General features: G+C 56.7%; 5 protein-coding genes across 5 annotated transcripts; 3 read left to right on the forward strand and 2 right to left on the reverse strand.

Annotated features, from left to right (window-relative positions):
• Window positions 1-1,730: 1,730 nt before the first annotated feature.
• INS49_008289 (uncharacterized protein) lies at window positions 1,731-5,112 on the forward strand (the record flags this gene model as incomplete). Its single annotated transcript, XM_043169033.1, has 2 exons — window positions 1,731-4,983; window positions 5,039-5,112. 2 exons carry the CDS (start codon window positions 1,731-1,733, stop codon window positions 5,110-5,112), a joined length of 3,327 nt encoding a protein of 1,108 aa, XP_043026713.1.
• Window positions 5,113-5,620: 508 nt separating this feature from the next.
• On the reverse strand, window positions 5,621-7,057 carry INS49_008290 (uncharacterized protein; the record flags this gene model as incomplete). The annotated part of the gene is made up of 4 exons (XM_043169034.1): window positions 5,621-6,146; window positions 6,220-6,702; window positions 6,773-6,890; window positions 6,964-7,057. 4 exons carry the CDS (start codon window positions 7,055-7,057, stop codon window positions 5,621-5,623), a joined length of 1,221 nt encoding a protein of 406 aa, XP_043026714.1.
• A 759-nt stretch (window positions 7,058-7,816) lies between these two features.
• On the reverse strand, window positions 7,817-10,033 carry INS49_008291 (uncharacterized protein; the record flags this gene model as incomplete). Its single annotated transcript, XM_043169035.1, has 1 exon — window positions 7,817-10,033. One exon carries the CDS (start codon window positions 10,031-10,033, stop codon window positions 7,817-7,819), a length of 2,217 nt encoding a protein of 738 aa, XP_043026715.1.
• A 1,149-nt stretch (window positions 10,034-11,182) lies between these two features.
• INS49_008292 (uncharacterized protein) lies at window positions 11,183-12,276 on the forward strand (the record flags this gene model as incomplete). The annotated part of the gene is made up of 4 exons (XM_043169036.1): window positions 11,183-11,230; window positions 11,296-11,928; window positions 11,988-12,044; window positions 12,115-12,276. The coding sequence occupies 4 exons, from the start codon at window positions 11,183-11,185 to the stop codon at window positions 12,274-12,276; spliced, it is 900 nt and encodes a 299-aa protein (XP_043026716.1).
• An 864-nt stretch (window positions 12,277-13,140) lies between these two features.
• INS49_008293 (uncharacterized protein) lies at window positions 13,141-13,780 on the forward strand (the record flags this gene model as incomplete). Its single annotated transcript, XM_043169037.1, has 3 exons — window positions 13,141-13,499; window positions 13,571-13,652; window positions 13,721-13,780. 3 exons carry the CDS (start codon window positions 13,141-13,143, stop codon window positions 13,778-13,780), a joined length of 501 nt encoding a protein of 166 aa, XP_043026717.1.
• Window positions 13,781-17,586: the final 3,806 nt, after the last annotated feature.

Here is a 17,586-nt window from a genome sequence, read left to right on the forward strand (position 1 = left end):
GGGGGTCTGGACGCCGGTGCCCACGTTCCCACGTTCCCACGTTCCCACGTTCCCACGTTCCCACCGGGCCGCGGCAGTGTGGTTCTGCGCGCAGAGAGTCGACCCCGTTGCTTGGACGGATCTACCTACTGATCTGCTCGGTAAAACAGGGCAAGAGGAGAGGCCGGTGGGCCGCCCGCCCTCAGGTCATCGTCGATGGGCCGGCCACAGCCTGACGGTTGCGAGGGACTCGGCTGTGAAATTACTGACTGTGATTTACGACGTGTATTCTCCCTCTCTCCCTCGGGGTACACAAGGTAGTAGCGCCCTCCGGGAAGCTCCCGTGGGATACAAGTACTTGCACTTAAACATGCAGTGGATACCCGCCCCTGGGACAACATCTTTCTCGTGTCCGGCAGAATGGTTCAAAAAGATATCGTACAACAAACCCTAGTAGCCACCTGGGTGGATTTTTTGCCTTTCATGGTCCCTCTCTAGTCCCTCTCCAGGTATACTGCCTACTGAGATTGACTACCGTCAGGGCGGCGCGCCATGCCGGCAATAAGGCAGACAGCATCTCCACGTTCAAGGGTACTTTAAATTTCGAGGCAGGGGTGGGGGCAGCGCATTCACCGATTGACCGCGGGAACATGGGCACACTCAACGTGGACTCAACGTGGACTCAACGTGGAGACCCATCGGTGCCTGAGTGCGCCGACGCGACCGCTCCAAAAGTCTCTGGCGTGTAAAGCCTCATGCAGGCCCATCGGCAGACCATCAATACGAAGTAAGCCTTGTCCGTAAAAAAGAATTCGAGGCCTCTCCCTCTCGGAACCGGAGGCCGAGGCCAACGAGATGCTTGCTGCTTTGCTGCTGGTGTGCTGTTTGTTGCTGAGCTTCTAATGCTGCACGGCTGCACTGCAGCTGCGGCGAGGCGGGCGACGAGGCACTGATTCATACAATGCCCCTAATTTCAGAAGCGCCTCAGCAGCTGGAAAAAAGGGGTCCAGAGCTCCAGCTCAGGAACACAATGGGGTGGAGGCCAAGCATCATGCTGCGGACGTCTGATGTGAACTGTGGTGGGGTCCCACCTGCGCGGGTCAGCACCCAGATACCACGGTACCTGATACCCACGCCCGCGCGCAGCCCACCCAGGCGGCCAGATAGGTACTCCCTAGGTAGTACTCATAGGGTGGTACCATGCTGCGAGGAATGCGTAACGGCGGAGCGGATAGACACTGGCAGCCAGAGGACGCGCGACATGGTCCAGGGTATCCCAACGGGGGTTGTTACAGCAGAGCCAAGTACAGTTCACTCACCTGCCCGCCCTGTGAGGGACGACGTTGCTGAAACGGCCACCCATGGGCTTCTCGCCAAACCTCAAGCCTCCCTACATCTTGCCGCCAGTGTACACCACCGCATAAATTTAGACCCGAGATATATGTCCTGCATTGCACTCGCAACTTTGGCCCCAGCATTGTCCCTTCCTGAAGCCTCCCACTCCAACCAGCCTGCTTGACCTGCCATTGATCACGGCCGTGTCGCCCCAGATCTCGAGGGACACACCACACGACCCTGTGAACGTTGCTGGCCCGGGCCTCACCTCCCCTCCTCCCCTCGTGACACAATGCCCCCGAACCGAGCCTGAGAAGCACGAGTCATCTTTTCGTTCAAACTACAAAATCCTGTTCTCTTCGCCCGCCGAATCTCGACCATTCCCATAACGAGACCAGCGACAGCGTATAACAGCCATGGAGCAGGATCCATATTCCAAAAGGGGCCGGTTGATGGGCAAGCTGTTTGGGAGGGATCGCAAGACGTCGAACCCAAGCCATTCCTCTGGAAACGAGGACCTGAACAACTTCTTCCACGGCTCCCACGACAACCTCCCCGTCACGGTTAATCACCCCGGTCCGCAATTGTTGGCCAAGCTGGACACCTCCACCGCCAGGCGATATCCCAACGCCGCCGAGTACGGTGCCCAGCAACAACCCCAGCCGACACTCCAGCCAAGCGTCCCCATTCGTACGCGCTCTCACAGCCCTCGGGTACGAAACAAAAAGGGCCTGGTCGTTAGATTCGTCGATACTTTCCCCGAGGTAATTGGTGATGGCGGCGATGAGTGCAGTGTTCCTACGGCCGAGATTGGGAAGAGGAAGAGGGCGCAATCCGCCCCGCCGCCGGCGCAGCTGCAGAAGATAGCTCGCCTTCGTGAGGGAGAGAGGGAGAGGGCGTATTCGGAGACTCAACAGGAGGAGTTCGTCCCGCAAGCCATGAGACGTACACAGACCGGTTTCTCCACCATTTCGGATTCCCCTCCACAGCCAGCACCTCCTATGCCCCCGGCTCCAGAACCAAGCCGTGATCTGCCACCCGAGCCACCTCAAAACGAGCCTACTCTGCCTGTTATGCCTGCGGGAACACCCAAAACCTCTAGATTCCTGGACACGTCGGTGGTTTCTAACGACGACAAGAGGAAGTCTTTCATCGAAATAAATCAGGCGAAGCAGCGCCAGGCTGAGGGCATGGCATTCGCACAAGCCGTGCGCCAGTCCTCCGCTCATTCCCTAGAACACCAGTGGGAGGAAGTCAGGCAGAGTGGCGTTGGCCCTGGCACGCCTACTGACTCCCGGGCATCAGCGGCGTCGTCAGGCGGCGCTGAGTCGCCGGAGAGCCAATTTAGAAGGCCGCCGGTAGAACAGAGCCCTACGTCGTCAAACTACTCCCATGCATCTACCTCCAGCCCGGCCGTTTCACAGCGATGGCCGTCCACCAGAGAGCCACCCAGGCCGAGCGAATCTCCGACGAAGCGAAACGTGGCTGTGCCTGACGTTGCCGCGCCCGTCGACGACGCTCTGGACATATTCGTTGCTCGAACCCGTCACTTGTTTGAGCTGTTCCGTCTGCATGCCGACGCAGTGAAACCTATGCTCTCATGTTTGCCAGACGATCTTGCTCGAGCGGCACTTTGGTGGTTTTTGAAGGGCAGAATGGCACTGGAAATGTCTATCAGAGAGACGCCGCAGACACCACAGACACCACAGACCCCAGGGCAAGTCTCAGCAGCTCGCCAACAGGCATATGCAGACCTGGCCAAGGCATATTTCCTATTTGAGGAAGTCCTGCCCGAGGTGATGGGCCAGAAGAGCAGCTCCGTCGATGCAGAAGTCCAGGAAGTCGGCCAAGCGATAACGTCGCAGCTGAGAAAGCTTTCCTCTTCAATGAAGCGAAACGGATTCTTGCCTCCAGAGGATGCCCTGTTGCCCCAAACACTGGACAGATCGATTTGGCTGGAGTATCCTGCCATCAGTCAAGATGTTGTCTCCTTACTGTGGGGCTCCCGAGGAGGGTCTCTTGCACTGCAGCAACCTGTCACGAGGATGCCGCTGCTCGCAGCTTTGCCACTGGGTGACTCAGTCGACATGTTCTGCTACGGTCGCTATTTTGTGGACGTCTTCCTCATGGAGCAAGGGATGGAGAGCCACCCGCTTCGTTTCCCTTGCCTCCTCTCTGTGACAAGAGCTACAAAGCAATCCAGCCTCGACTTCTGTCTCGCAAGCCAGAATGGCGCAGTGCAATTTCGCATACAGAGCAACAAAGCGGCAGGTCCAACATGGGAGGATGTGAAGTGGAGGGTGGAGAAATGCTCTCTCGAGGTCAAATTGCCTCGTGGCTTTGCGCTTGCTACTCAGTGTAGACCACAGGATTTCAAGATGCTCTGGAGCATGCAGGACTTCAACGCCAAGTCGCTTGCGACGCTTCAACCGCGGCAAGAAGAGGACATTGTTTTCAAGTCAACTCTGCGCAGCTTCCAATATTTCGACTCCAACGCCCAATCAGCCACGTTCCCCAGGGAGGCAGTTCGAGCTTGCGATATCGGCCTCTTCGAAAAGATCCTCAAGGAATCGTCGCCGACAGGACAAAGAAGCTATCATCGGGGCTTCCGCCTGGCTGTGGTGACCGGCCCGAGCACGAAGGTACTGAGTGCAGTAAATCACGTGTACAGTCCACAGACGCCAGTCCAATTCGGATTTTTACGCGGCGAGCACAACGAACCGGCTCTTCTACTCAGATTTGATGATGGAAACTCATCGGGCAGGATGGTGATGGCATTCAACGACGAACCTGAGCGTCTTCGTTTCCACAACATCTTGGTCGGCACAGTTGTCCAACATGACGAGAAGGTTCACTCCGAAGTGCCTATCACTGGATTCGCATTGTCTCAGAACGTAAGGTCAGGGCCTTTGAAGGGCTTCTCTCAGCTGCCTTGGTCAAGAGTCAGGATTATCAATGAAGACGCTGAGGACGAAATCCCGGAAACCGTGCTGGCTGAGAAGCTCAAGATCGTGGTTGACTTCAAATGCGGTACCATCACTGACAGGGTCAATGTTGAACCTGGAGAGTTGAAGCTCAGGCTGCCCGTCAAAGACAAATTGAGTCTTTCCATTTTACGGCAGCCACAAAAAGACTTGACAATTGCCTTGTCGGAATCTCAGGTTCCAAAGCAGACCCCAGAGGATATGCACCAGGCGCTGCAGCTAACGAGCCGCGCGCCTTCGGTGCGAACACTCACTTTCACCAGTCAAAGGAACCTGCACGAGTTCCAAGAGGCTTTGACAGGGTTCAAGGTGCTGTTCGATGGAATCGCAGCAACGCTGGCCATCTCCCGGCGGCGCATGGTGGTGCCAATTTACAAGAAATGGGAGGCAGGAGCAACAAGGATCCAGGTCGTACAGTCAGAGAACATCATCCAGGTGCTGGCCTTCTTCGAGGACTTCCATCATGGTGAAAGCATGAGCTTTCCCCTGAAGCCCACCGATGTTTTCGAGGCTGTAAGCCGCAATAAGCTGTCTGGCATCAAGATTGACGATGCAAAGTTCCCTCTGCCTCGCAGGCCGGAAGAGCATGGAGAGTCAGCAGACGACCTTGCGTTCGTGTGCTTGGATCTGCCTGAGATACCAGGGGAGCATGACGATATCACGATATTATTTGAGAGTGAAGAGGGTAAGTCTCACATCCCGAACGTGACGTGATTTCAAAGTGGCTAATTGTGTCTCAGCGCGCGACGATCTGATCCGGTGCCTGCCAGCACCAGTAAAGGGGTCCAGACTGTCAAGGATATCTGGAAGGTAGAACGAACGGGCACGATGAGGTGCAACCGTCTTGGAGATATAGGACAAAACACCGTACAAGCTTTGAGCGGCTGATAGCTACATACACTCTTGCATTTGCCGCATGAGATACCCCCCTGCTTGAAAGTTGGAGTAGATGACACCCCTAGCTTCGAAAGGAGAGGCGAGGCGAGGCAAGGCGAGCCTAGGAATGGCGAGGACGCAATTGTTGGGAGGGCGAGCAGCTCGGTCGGACATATAAAGGAATAGTGAAGTCGACTCGTCTGTCCAAAACAATACAATAGGGCATCGTCACCATATCAAACTTGTTCCCATAGTATTTTGGTCCTCAGGTCTATGCACAAACTCAAAGGGGTATCCTACACGCCATAGTCGAATCCAGAAACAGAGCTGCTTACTAAAAGCCTTTTTAATCCAAATTTTCGCCCGCGGGGCCCTTGCCAGACGCACTAAACAAAGATCTAGGGATGACACACTGTTCAGCCACCCAAGCAGAGCGACCAGGCCCCTCAATCCTCCTGGCTCAGCTTCAGGAGCCCCGAGCTGAGCTCCCGCAGCCTCTCCCTGTCCATTCTCCTGCCGTTTTCGAGAGCTACGACGCGGTCCTGTAGCTCGCCGATCCTGGCGTCCCGCTCCGCGACGCCCGCCCTCGCAGCCTCCCGGCCCCGCACGACGCCCCTGACGCGCATCTCGTGCCGCTCCATCGCCGCCTTGAGCGTCCGCTTCGTGGACTCCGAGACGGGCTGGTGGGCCAGTAGCGAGAAGACCTCGTCCGTGATCTTGGGGTAGTCGTCCGCGGCCGGAGCTGCGTTCCCTGCCGTCTTGGCTGCCGTGGTGGTGTTCTTGAGCCCGGCGAGGGCGTCGGTCTTCCGGTAGGGCGTGGGCGTCTCGGGGTCCCCTGGCACATTCCCCTGCCCAGGCTGTGACTGCGTCTCGTCATCGTCGTCACCCGCACGTATAGGTGGCGATCCGGCATGCCGCTGTCGCTTGGCCGAGCGCTCGCGCTCATCCTGGCCGATTAGCAGGCCGGGCCTCCTGCTCACAGGCGTCGGGAGGCCGTTCTGGCCGCCTCCATGTGCCGCCGGCGTCTCATATGCGTCCCGCGTACGCTGCTGCTTCCGCGCTCTCGTCCGTGATGGCGGCGAGCTGCCGTTCCGTGTCCGAGTCGTTGAGGTCGTCGCCGCCGAACTCCTCGTCGCTGTCCTCGAGGAAGACGCCGCGCTTACGCTTCGCTGTCGGCGTCACCGGGCCCGCGCCTGCCGCCGCCGCGTCGGAGTTCAGCGACTTAGACGAAACCGAGCCGCGCAGCGTCTGGCTTGCTACCAAGGCGTCGGCCTCGTCGTCCGTGTCGCTGGACTGTGAGGGGTGGCTCCCGCGCGGTGCGTCGAGCCCTTTGAAGATCCTCTGCTTGGATGCTCCGGGCCTCTCGAAGTACTGGGAGATCGTCGGCGCGGCTGGTTTTGGCGCAGGCAGGTCCAGAGGGGGCGCGGGCTCGGGGGTCTTGGCCCGCACGCTGGTGGTGACGCCATTCTCTGAGTTACAGTTATGCAGCAGGAGGGCGTCGCGCTCGCGCTTCATTGCCTCTTCCTCCCTGCGATCGGTGTAAGCGAGTGTGCCCATACGTCGGGGGGCTGGGAGAGCCAGTAGTGTGGGAAACGAACCAGAGGAAGAAGTCGCACTTCTTGGGATTGTCCTGGCATGTGTAGAACCGCTTGCCCTTGTTCGGGCTGTCCTTCTTGACCGTCAGGCAGAGAGCCGGCTTCCGCGGAGTGCACTCGCCTGCGAGCGCAGACAGATCACGGTTAGACGAATAAGGCAATCGGTCTCATGGGATGTGGTGGCGGGGCCTTACATAGCCATTGACCGTCTTCAAAGAGACCTCGCTTGCGAGGTGTAAACGGCTTTTGGGCGGACGCCCCCCTTCTGGAGGGAGTCTTGTAGGGCATCTCGTCGGGTCAATGCGGCTTTGATGACGGTAGTGATCTTGTCACGCGTGCTTGTATGGAGGAGGGCGTCGACCTTCGTTGCCAGAACTCTAGGTGGGGGGGAGGAGGGCTCAATATATGTTTGGTGGGATAAGTCGTCATACGGAGCCCGTTTGTATCTAATCTGGAAGCTGGTCCCCTGCCCCGCCCCCAGCCACCTGCCCGCCTTTGTCTACAGCGAACAGCCTAGGCTGGATCTAGGCGCGTGCTAGGGTATGCTGCTGCTGCAGGACGGCCCGACGCGCTGGGTCGCCGTCCCCACACCAGCCCCGTTGTGCAAGTCCCCAGGACCCTGATTTTTCTTTTCCTTACTTCTTTTTTTTTTTTGGAAGCACTTAACCTCTCCATACATGTACTGTGTGATTCCGTCTCCACCTGGGGGCGTTTTGGTTTCTGGCAAGGCCTGGAGTCCCTCGCTAAGTTGTTCACATGCCTGAGATATTGGTTGACGCTCATGCTCAGAGTATTCGATTCCGCGAATTGTGGTACACGTCGAGAAGAAAAGATAAGGCAGACGTATTATCGCTATGCTGAAGACCATTATGACAACTATTGTGATATGCAAAACCTGAGCGCATGCTCTCGGAGCTCTCGGAGCTCTCGACCTCCTCTGCCAAATCGGGTATACGCGTTGACTAAATGAAAGGCTTGACAAAAAAAAAAATAAACAAAGAAACCACTTGCGGCCTGGACGTGTCGTTCGACACGGTTGTGGTAAGACTAAACCTCATAGAAGTAATTGTCGTCCAGTCCTTCCCTGCTCGGCACAACGCCCGCTCCAGGGGGCGGCCCCTGGTACACGGCGTCCACCCTCACATTAAGCAGCCTTATCTTCAGGCCGTAATCACTGACCAGTGTTACCAGCTTGTTTGTCTCCGCCGTGATCGGTGCCTGGTTGAGCAGCATGAGCAGGCCGTCCAGCCACTCGGACGCCAGAGAGTGGTTCAATGGGAACAGTGTCAGGATGGCCTGCTCTTTGGTGTCGCCACCCTTCGCAGCCTCCTCTGGCCTCACGTAGCTGTAGATGGTGATCTTTGTCGTCGTCTTTGGTGCGGCATTGATACCCGTCGCTGCGCCGGCGTTTGCCGCCTGGTTCTTGAGCGTGGATCCGCTAGATACACTCCGAACGTCCTCGTTAGGGGCAGACACATTCGAGACCACCGAGCTGATGGTGCTCAGGTCGATCTTCTCGGCAAGGGAGTCAAGGCCGGGGTCTGGCTCTATCTTCTCCGCGAAGTCGGCGTAGTGAAGGTAGCGCCTGTTGTGGGATAGCTTCGCAAACCTCCATGGTTTCGGCTGGTAAAGCTTTTTCTTGCCCGAACCGTCCTCCTGTTGATATTCCGGCTGATCTCGTCGTGGCAGTGGCCTGGAGGACCAAGCTCCTTGCAGCAGGCAACGAATGCGTTGCTCCTTCACGAATGACAACGCTTCGTGTTTCAGTTCCTCGCGCACTTGATAGAGGTGCTGTCCCCACTGGTCATCGAATGACAAGTCAAGAAGCTCCATCTGTAGTTCCCGTAGTCGCCCACAATCTTGCTCCTGTAGCTCTTCTTCGACCTCCACCACATCTTTCATCCTGCTGGCCTGGCCGACCACCTGTTCGATGAGGATTCGGACCAGCTCAGCCACCTTGTCAAAATCATCCCTTTCCGCGCCTGTCGCCTTCCACATCCGGAAGAAAGCATGAAGACCAGCCGTATGCAACCGCGACCATTGAAGCAACAGAGGCCTGAAGATCTTGTCGTTGTTCTTCACGTTCTCAAGCGCTTGGTAGCCCTTTGTGTCCTCGAGGTCTGCCTTGTTCACCTCAAAATGCTCGAAGAGCATTGTCGTCACTGCCAAGCTCGAACGTGCGACTGGGCACCTCTCGTGCAGTGGTCTAGTCGACTGCTCCAAGAGCATCTTCTGGAAACCATCCTCGTTCTTGCGCACGTAGTCTGTCAGATCCATCATGCCTAGGAACCCAGCGTTGCCGAACTCTTGTGCCGGGCTTTCTGTCTCAAAGCCGAGCCTGCGCCACTTTTCTGGGTTGTGTTTCCTGTTACTTTTGTCGCCGTCCATCGCCACCGGCGTGGTGGAGCCCGATCCATTTCCAAAGGACTTATCTGGCGCGCTGGCAAGATGCAGACCTTTGAGTGCTCTCCGGTGCTCCGGCCGCTCCAGGTCGACCTTGACCTCCTTCCACCTCCTGAGAAGCACCTTGGTAAGCGATTGAAACTCGAGCAGAGGCTGGGCAAGGTCCTGCATTGCCGAGCTCTGCATCAGGTTGTATACCGCCTTGATCAGACCCAGATCCTGTAGTTTTTTAATGAACTTTGACCAGTCCTCGTTTGCGCCTGACCTGGTGCCGTTTGCACCACTGCGCGGCTCTTCCTTCGACACGGCATCTCGTATGAGTGCGTTTATCAGCATCAATGCGTTGGCGCATAGAGCGTGATCGGCGGATTGGAGCTGGGAGATGACGTGCTCGAAAAGCTGGGGGTAGGCGGCGACAGCGGGCTTGAGGGCGCGGAAGCCAAACGTGCCGGGTGCTTTCACAGAGGCTGCGATATGGTTGGTCCTGGGGGCGGACTGCGAGTGAGACACGAGGGCAACCAGTATAGACATTGCACCTCTCAAGATGTTGACCAAGGGGTTCATGACGATGAGCTCGACGATGCGCTCGACAAGGTCGGTGGCCATGTGGCCCTCGAATATGTCCCATCCCATATCGACCTCGAGCAGCCTGCTCAGGGATTGGAGCGAGTATGCGAGGGTGTTGCCGCCGGTGCTCATGATGAGGCGTCGCAGAATGACGAGACCGCCTGCGGAGATGAAGACGTCGGCAAAGGCAGGGTCGTTGATAGAGGACTGGAGCTTGAACACAGCCATCTTGCGGGCGGCATCCTCGTCGCTGGCCAGGCGCGCCAGCAGCGCCGGCACGTCTGCCTGGTCCATGGCGAGATCGGGTCGAGGAGGGCGTTCGCGAGCGAGGTCAGGCAAGGTGCGGGCGAGGGCAGTGCAGAGCACGAGCTCGTGTAACGGGGCGGGCTGCCCAGCTGCAGAGGCTCTCTCGATGACGCAGGAAGCAGGTAGGCGGTCGTACAGAGGGCGGGTTTAGTGTCATAAGTGCTGCATGTCTCGAAGCGGTGGTCGGGGCGACGCGTGTATCGCGAGATGCAAGCGACTGTTGTCTGCGGTCGTGTGCTCTCGAGTCCGAAAAGCAGAGGGAGTTCAATCTAGTTCACGGACGGGACAAAGTCCGGCACTCGGCCAGCCTGTAAGGGGTGGGGGACCCGCTGCAACGTCGAAATCTTGGGTGTGATTTCCCGGGCTCTCAGGACACACACTCTACTTTCCCATGCCCAAGCCAGCCTCCTCAAGAGTAGTCACGGAGAACTTGTTTTAAGCTTTACCAACTCCTGCACTGGTATTCGCAATTATGCTTGGGCGTTGGACCCGAGCCACGCAGATCTGCATGCGGTGCAGATTCATACCTTGTGCTAATCCAAATCTCCAAGCTCAGGCCCCTGGTCAATCGAACAATATTTGACGAGTCGAGAGGGTCGAGAGCCGGGCGGTTGCACCTCACACCAGGACCACGAGACGGTCTCGTGTCTCCCACACACCCGGTTGCTCATGCTGCCTCGCCAGACAATGCTGAATCTTCAAGGGGCCGAGGAGAAGCACGGCGGCTGCTTTGCCCGGGCTCTCGCGGGCTTGCGGCCGCGTACTACCGAAACCACCTGTTGTGTGCGCTTATCTCAAGCACGCATCAGTCGATTCCTGCACCCCAGCGGTGCCTCGGAGAAGCACATCCCAAGCTCACACTAACCAACCACCTGCTGTAGCCATTGACGAACCAGAATCGTCCAATTGGTGATGTGTAACACACATGGCAACGACCATCATATTCACTTAGTATCCATCAGCAGATAAGACCACTGTGCTCGACACCGCGAGCACCTTGAGTCTTACTGTCCCATGGATACATGATCAAAACTCGTGCTGCTTCGGCCTGTCGTCCTGTCTCTCTTTAAGCATCGTCACATACCGCAATCTGTATACTCCCGTGCCCGCAAGGTCAAGCCGCTCGGACGGGCCACCATGGATGCTACCGAAGACTTCAGCCCATACCGTCCTGATGGCAAGCTTGTGAGTTGATGGGCTCCAAAGTCTCTTCGTGGTATCAATGAAACGGAAAGTTAACAATAATCGAGTACGGCTTTGTTTGTGTCGTCACGGGTACTTCGCAGCCTGTCGGTAAGGCCATCGTCCAGGAGCTGGCAACCCACGGGGCGGCTGCGATATATGCCTGTGACCAAGTTACAGCCCTAGACGCGGACAAGGACTTTGTTGATGCCCTGTCCAAGGACCACCCCCACACAAAGGTCATCCCCTATCCCTTCAACATCGCCAAGGAGGAGGACACGGTCGTGCTCATCGACGAGGTCCTCCACGCCTTTGGCCGCCTAGACGTTTGGGTCTGCTCGTCCGGCCTGCTCGGCCCGCCCTCGATCCACGATACCACCCCGTCCGATCTCCAGAGGTGCTTTGAGGCGCACTCGATGGCGCCTTTCTTTGCGCTGAAGTACGCGCCCCCGGCCATGGCCAAACTAACTAAGAAGCTGCTGTACCCTAATGCTGCGCCAAAGTCGCAGAAATATGGCAGTATTATCGTCATCAGCAGTGTGGCATCTACCTACGGGGGCTGTTGGGGTCCTAGCTACACGATGGCCACCCATGCGGCTCTGGGGGTCGTCAGAGCCGGGGTTGCTGTGCTAAAGGGCAGTGGCGTGAGAATAAATTGCATTTCTCCTGGCCAAGTCGATGTGGGCGTTGACCTGAACGGGGTGAGCAACCGCTGCCAGACATGTTTTCCCGTCCAAGTTACTGAGATGTTGTCATACAGACGGACATGAGAGGCCTCACGGCGCAGTTCCCACCGGCATCATTACAGACACCCGAGGTCAGGACCCCAACACCTTGTCGAGTCTTTGACTTATTCTTGCTGATGATACTTGATGCATGTGCTCCAGGCCCAGAAGCAGACGATCCCGCTCGAGCGTGCTGGACAACCAAAGGAGGTCGCAAGAGTCGTTGGGTTCCTCGCCTGTGGATTCTCGTCCTACGTCAATGGGGCAAATATGGTGGTAGACGGAGGTGCAAGTGTAATGAACCCCATGACCATCCCAATCTGAGTTGATACCTGGGCTTGGATATGCCATGAGACATGGTGCACAGTAATGGTGATGGTATGGGATAACCACTTCTGGGATAAACCCCCGTAGCACCGCCTCCTCTAGGTTAACCTATTAAGAGATACTCTGTTATAGGATGAATCGAGCGGATAACCTCCTAGATAACCTCTGTAGTAATACGCCAACGTGATTCTCCTAGCTATGATGTACATGGGATTGTCTTGCACTAAAGTCGGCGTCCAAGCGTCGAAACGTTGACAATGCGCTGTACAATGGCAACTTTCGGCGCACATGGCAGAGAAAATACAGATAGATACCTGCCAGGTTCATCAAGTCCTCCTCGGCTGGTCTCGTGCATCGTAGGTATCTCATTGTGGAGTAGAAGTTTGGTCAGCGCAATGGCTGGATCTTTCAGAGAGATCCGCCCGCACACTTTTTTATTTATTCAAGCGAACAGATGCATGAATTAATTAAGTTACAAATACAAAAACAGCTTGATTATCAAGACATGTAAGCTATTGGTCGCAGAATTCTTGCCAAAGGGTGAGAAGAGTCCAGTACAGCTGGCAGACTTATCTTGTCGGCTGGCGGCGACTACCGCACTCCACATGTCTTGATGCTCCCTTAAGGACACCAGAGCCGAACTTTCACTTTATCAACCTCACTGATTCAATTACGGTATTGCTTCATTTTGTCTCATTCCTGACCGAGAGTAAATTTTTGTTCAACGCGGGAAGACATTCTCATAGATTTCTTTTCATTTTCCTGTGAGCGATCACTGCCCAATTAATATCTGATCACTGTCTCGTTCACCACTTAATCTATCACCAGACATCTGGACCCCTGCACCTGCATCAGATCGAAATGGCACCCCAACCTCCCCCGATGCTGTCCAGCATCAACAACCAGCACATCGAGTCGACGGCAGAGACGTTCGGGCTGACGACGGAGGAGATCAAGAACCTGCGGCGGCACGCGGTGGCCGCCAAGGACACGGCCTACTGCCCCTACAGCAAGTTCCGCGTCGGCGCCGTCCTGCTCACCTCCATCGGCGCCTACGTCTCGGGCGCCAACGTCGAGAACGCCGCCTACCCAGTCGGCACCTGCGCCGAGCGCGTCGCGTTCGGCAAGGCTGTCACCGAAGGCCACCGCGGCTTCAAGGCCGTCGCCGTCGCCACCGACATCTCGCCGCCCGCCAGCCCCTGCGGCATGTGTAGGCAGTTGTGTCCCCCCGAACATCCCTGGTGTGTGATGTGACGAGGCCGCTTAAATACTAACATGGGCTGCGTCTCAGTATCCGGGAGTTCTGCGAACTGAAAATGCCGATCTTGATGTTTGATAAGGACGGAAATTACTGTGTCCTGCGGCTAGAGGATGTAGGTCCCTGACCTGACCGTTGCCCCCCTCGGACTTACCAGTACTGACCGAGGACGTCTGCGTGTAGCTGCTTCCCATGTCGTTTGGTCCAGAGAACCTGAACGGCACAAGACAGCCTGCGAATTAAGCAGGAGCACACCTCAACTACGAGGCCAAGCGGACGGCGCTGTCACCTTGATCAGAGGCGGTCGGAAGAAATAATCGCCTGGCGATACTTGGCTTTGTTGTTGAAGAGTCTGTGTGTCTTCTGTCTCTCCGTCTGTCTGGCGATCACATCAGATATCCCCGCAGCATGAGACCAGACTTGACAGCCAGATAAGTTCGAAGACAAATGAACCGGGATTCAGTCTCACGGCATTTCGCGGTACCGCCAATTCTCAACTCTCTGCATCTCAAGGGAAGTTTCGGATCAACGCGGCAGGATCTGTGTCGTCCTCGCCGATCTTACTTAAGTCAATGGCGTTCACTCCCACTTCCTGCCGAGCGACGCGGGCCGTATTCGTCTCCTTGGTCTCAGTCAAAATCGATCGTGCGGTGCCGCCCTAAATGGCTGGGATTGATGCGACCACTGCGTGCATGTTATGAGTCTGATCGACGCCAGACCGTGGAATTGCTGGAGAGCCGTGTGCAAAAAGAACGGTCCCCTTCTTTTGATATAGAGAAGAAGCATATGTAGAACTAGAATCCGGTGAAGCCAGAGGTCAGGGTACTTGGAGCATATCGAGTGGCGTTTTATTTGCATTCAGTTTGCCCTCTGTTGTTTCATACTTGTGATACCACACGCTGGTGATGGTAATTGCCGTACAGATCATGGCAGCCACTCGAGCCCGATCAGACTCGCGCCCGCCCCTGAACGAACCCGAGCAGAATGCCCACGGTGGTGGCAGACAGAGCATGGAAGAGAGAACTTCCTCTGGGCTCTAACATGATTTCTGTACACGATTGTGAGGCGGGGCTCCCAGAATCCAACCAGAATACTGACCTCAGTCACACCGAGAGGGAAAAATTCCGGTGCATGTCAGTCAGACACTGTTCCATCTTGTACCTGACGCTCATGCCGATCTATGCATCACTTTTGGCACACAGCCGTCAACCATCATGTATGGGACAAAGTCTCACTTTCCGCCTCGGGACATCGGCATTGTCTCACTAGGTGGCAGCATGCTTGTCTTGCCCGTTCTTCTCAGAAACATGCCAACAACATTGTAAGATGTGAGCAACATATTGTGCTGGTGAATCCGCAACGGGGGCTGACTGGCAAGTGGTATTCGTCGTCTCAGGAGGTGTGTGGCGCTCGCTAGACCTTGAGACTAAGACACGATTCGACTCGTGGGGCCTCAGATACAGACTTAGCCCAAGACAGGCAGCCCACTATCCTGCCGGACATCGTCCCTGTGTCAATCATGGACACATCCACCGGATCCTCCCGCGGTGATCTCGTCACTTACACACAGTAGCTCACACGCTGGATGGGTGCTCCGGGTCTCCTCAAACTGGCCACAATACGCTCGTACTAGTATCGCATCAGCCCTTTCGAAAGGTCACCCTGTCCAGGACTCCAGGATGGCCATCGTCGACGTAGCCAAAATGCTCAGGAGAGGGTCCCAGAGAGCAATTGTGCCGCAGGCAACCTTGCCGTGCGATGAGCCATTTTCCGCGGAAGGTCCCCTAGAATTCTGCCTGCACTAAGGACTCCACAGCGAGGGAAAATCTCCGGTCATTTCTTGCATTTCCCGTCTCCTCATGTGCCCCATGTACCATTGCGGGACTATCGTGGGGTCCATGATATCTCGTCGTTAGTCCAATACGTCAGCTTCCCACGGCGGGCAACCAACTCGCAAACGAAAGCAGCGGCTCTTCTCTCTGGGTGACAACACCCAGTGATGGCCCGCTTCCACGGTGGTGCGCATCGCAAGACCAGAAGCTCGGTTCTGCGGCGCCTAGTCCGAGCTGAAGCCGTTGAGTCTTGACTTTGGGGTGCGGAATCTCGCCGCTGGCAAGACACAAGAGAGACAGTGTATCGGCTGTGTCTCGTGCTGGTGAGTGCCTTTCCCGCACGCTACAATATGTCTTGAGTTTCTCGGCAAAGTCGCGCCTCTATTGGCTTTTGGCCGGTGGCAGCTTGCTCCGGCGGCAACAATATCGCTCGCTCCCTAGGGGATACCGACGGAGTGGTAGACCGGTCTTAGTCGAGTCCGCCTCCAGCTTGCCACTGGCGCTGGTTGTCTTTCGGGGACGGCAGCTCGGCCCAGACTAAATTGGTTCAGGGGTAAAGACAAATGACAAAGAAAAGAAGACCAAGATTCGCCGGGAGCAGGACGTGCCATTCAATCCTCCTTGGAATGATGACCTACGAGACGAGTCGGCTTTGCTACGCCGTCCAACGGTGGATTACGTGCTTTCTTCCGCGGTGGCCGCATGGTGAACGGCACCCGTCCTTGGGAATCCGTTTACCCCTTGCCCGAAGCCGTCGCGGTGGTAATGGAGCCAGTCCCTCGGTTTGGCCGGCCGAGCCGGTCCCGCGGCTACGGTCAAGTGACCGCTCCTCGTGTGGGGGGACCCACCCCGAGGACAACGGTCTTTTCGCATGAACCCTGCCAGTTTGAGCCTATTCTTGTTGCACGCGAGTACTACAAAATGGCGATCTGACGCTCGGAGCCTGGCAGGCAGGATAGAGCCAGGTTTTGATGGTTCTGCTTTTGCTCTCATGTTGCCAAGTTGAGCTTACCCTCGTCCAGCATCTCCGTAGTCTAACGAGGTCGACGACGACATCCGCCGGGGCTTGCGCAGGGGTCGTTCTCGACCAAAACTATGGACCTCTTTCCAGTCGAAAGTCCACCAATCAAGCGGGTAGCTCCGGGACCCTGAAGGACCCTGGATTTCGGGAGACTAGATCCTTGGACAATGCTGGACACGGCAAGTCGCTGGGCACAGGATGACCATTGTTGATCGGTCACGAGTGGCGCGGTGTGTTGTTGGTGGAAGAGTTCCGAGCAGTGGGATGGATGGTCGAGGCTGCGTTCTGTGGGTCTCGTGCAGCACACAGATCGCACAGATCGCATGACGCCAAAAGGGAGAGGGGTTGGAGGCGTTGGTTGTCTGGCTGTCTGACAGGTTCCAAATGCAGTCAACGTAGCTTGTTCTTCCTTTGGCGCCTCAGCCGCCAGCCCGCCCAGCCGACAAGCACCAGGAACAAAAGGCGGGGCTCGGAGGTTCCAAGGGCTGCAGGGCCCTGAGGGCTCCGTCCCACGGCACGCTTGTCATGCATGGCCCATGAAAGAGGATGCAGGCGGTGAGTGAAACGGCGCAGATCACCATCGGTCCTCCTTTCTGCGTACCAGCCCGCACACGTTGACACGCACATAACGATCGGAGGAACTAGACCGTAGGCTAGTCAGTATGTCAGTCACGTACGTGTACGTGCCGTGGAGCAGTGCAGCCAGTGCCCAGCGTTGCGGCAGTGATTATAGGCCCGGGGTTTTCTGATATGTTCATGTACTCCGCAGGTCTGCTGGGCCATCCGACTGCACTGCGGTGCACCGCAAGCAGCAGGATGGGGAACGACTCCATGCGCATGAACAGAGTCCAAGGCCAGTGGGGGCGAGCTGGGCACAAGGTATGAATCATGAGCATGAACCGCCCCAGCTGCTGCAGCTCTGATCACTGCAAAGAATACGGGCCAGACGAGCTGCAGGAGTCGAATCTGTGCACAGCGCCATAGTGTCACATGTGGTGTCAAGGAGCGTAGCACCGTGACTTCGGCCCGTGATCGAGTCTGGTTGGGTGCGCTGGATGTGTTTGCTGTGCCGTGCTGTGCCGAGCTGAGCTGAGCCGAGCTGTGTCTTGCGCTGCCTGCCTGCCTCCTGTAGGTTCAGGTAGTTAATAATTACTGTTGCGCATTCCAGTGAAAGCTCACGCGGGCTGGCTGGCTGG

The sequence above is a fragment of the Diaporthe citri genome, assembly GCF_014595645.1.
Source record: "Diaporthe citri strain NFHF-8-4 chromosome Unknown scaffold_3, whole genome shotgun sequence".
Taxonomy (NCBI): Eukaryota; Fungi; Ascomycota; class Sordariomycetes; order Diaporthales; family Diaporthaceae; genus Diaporthe; species Diaporthe citri.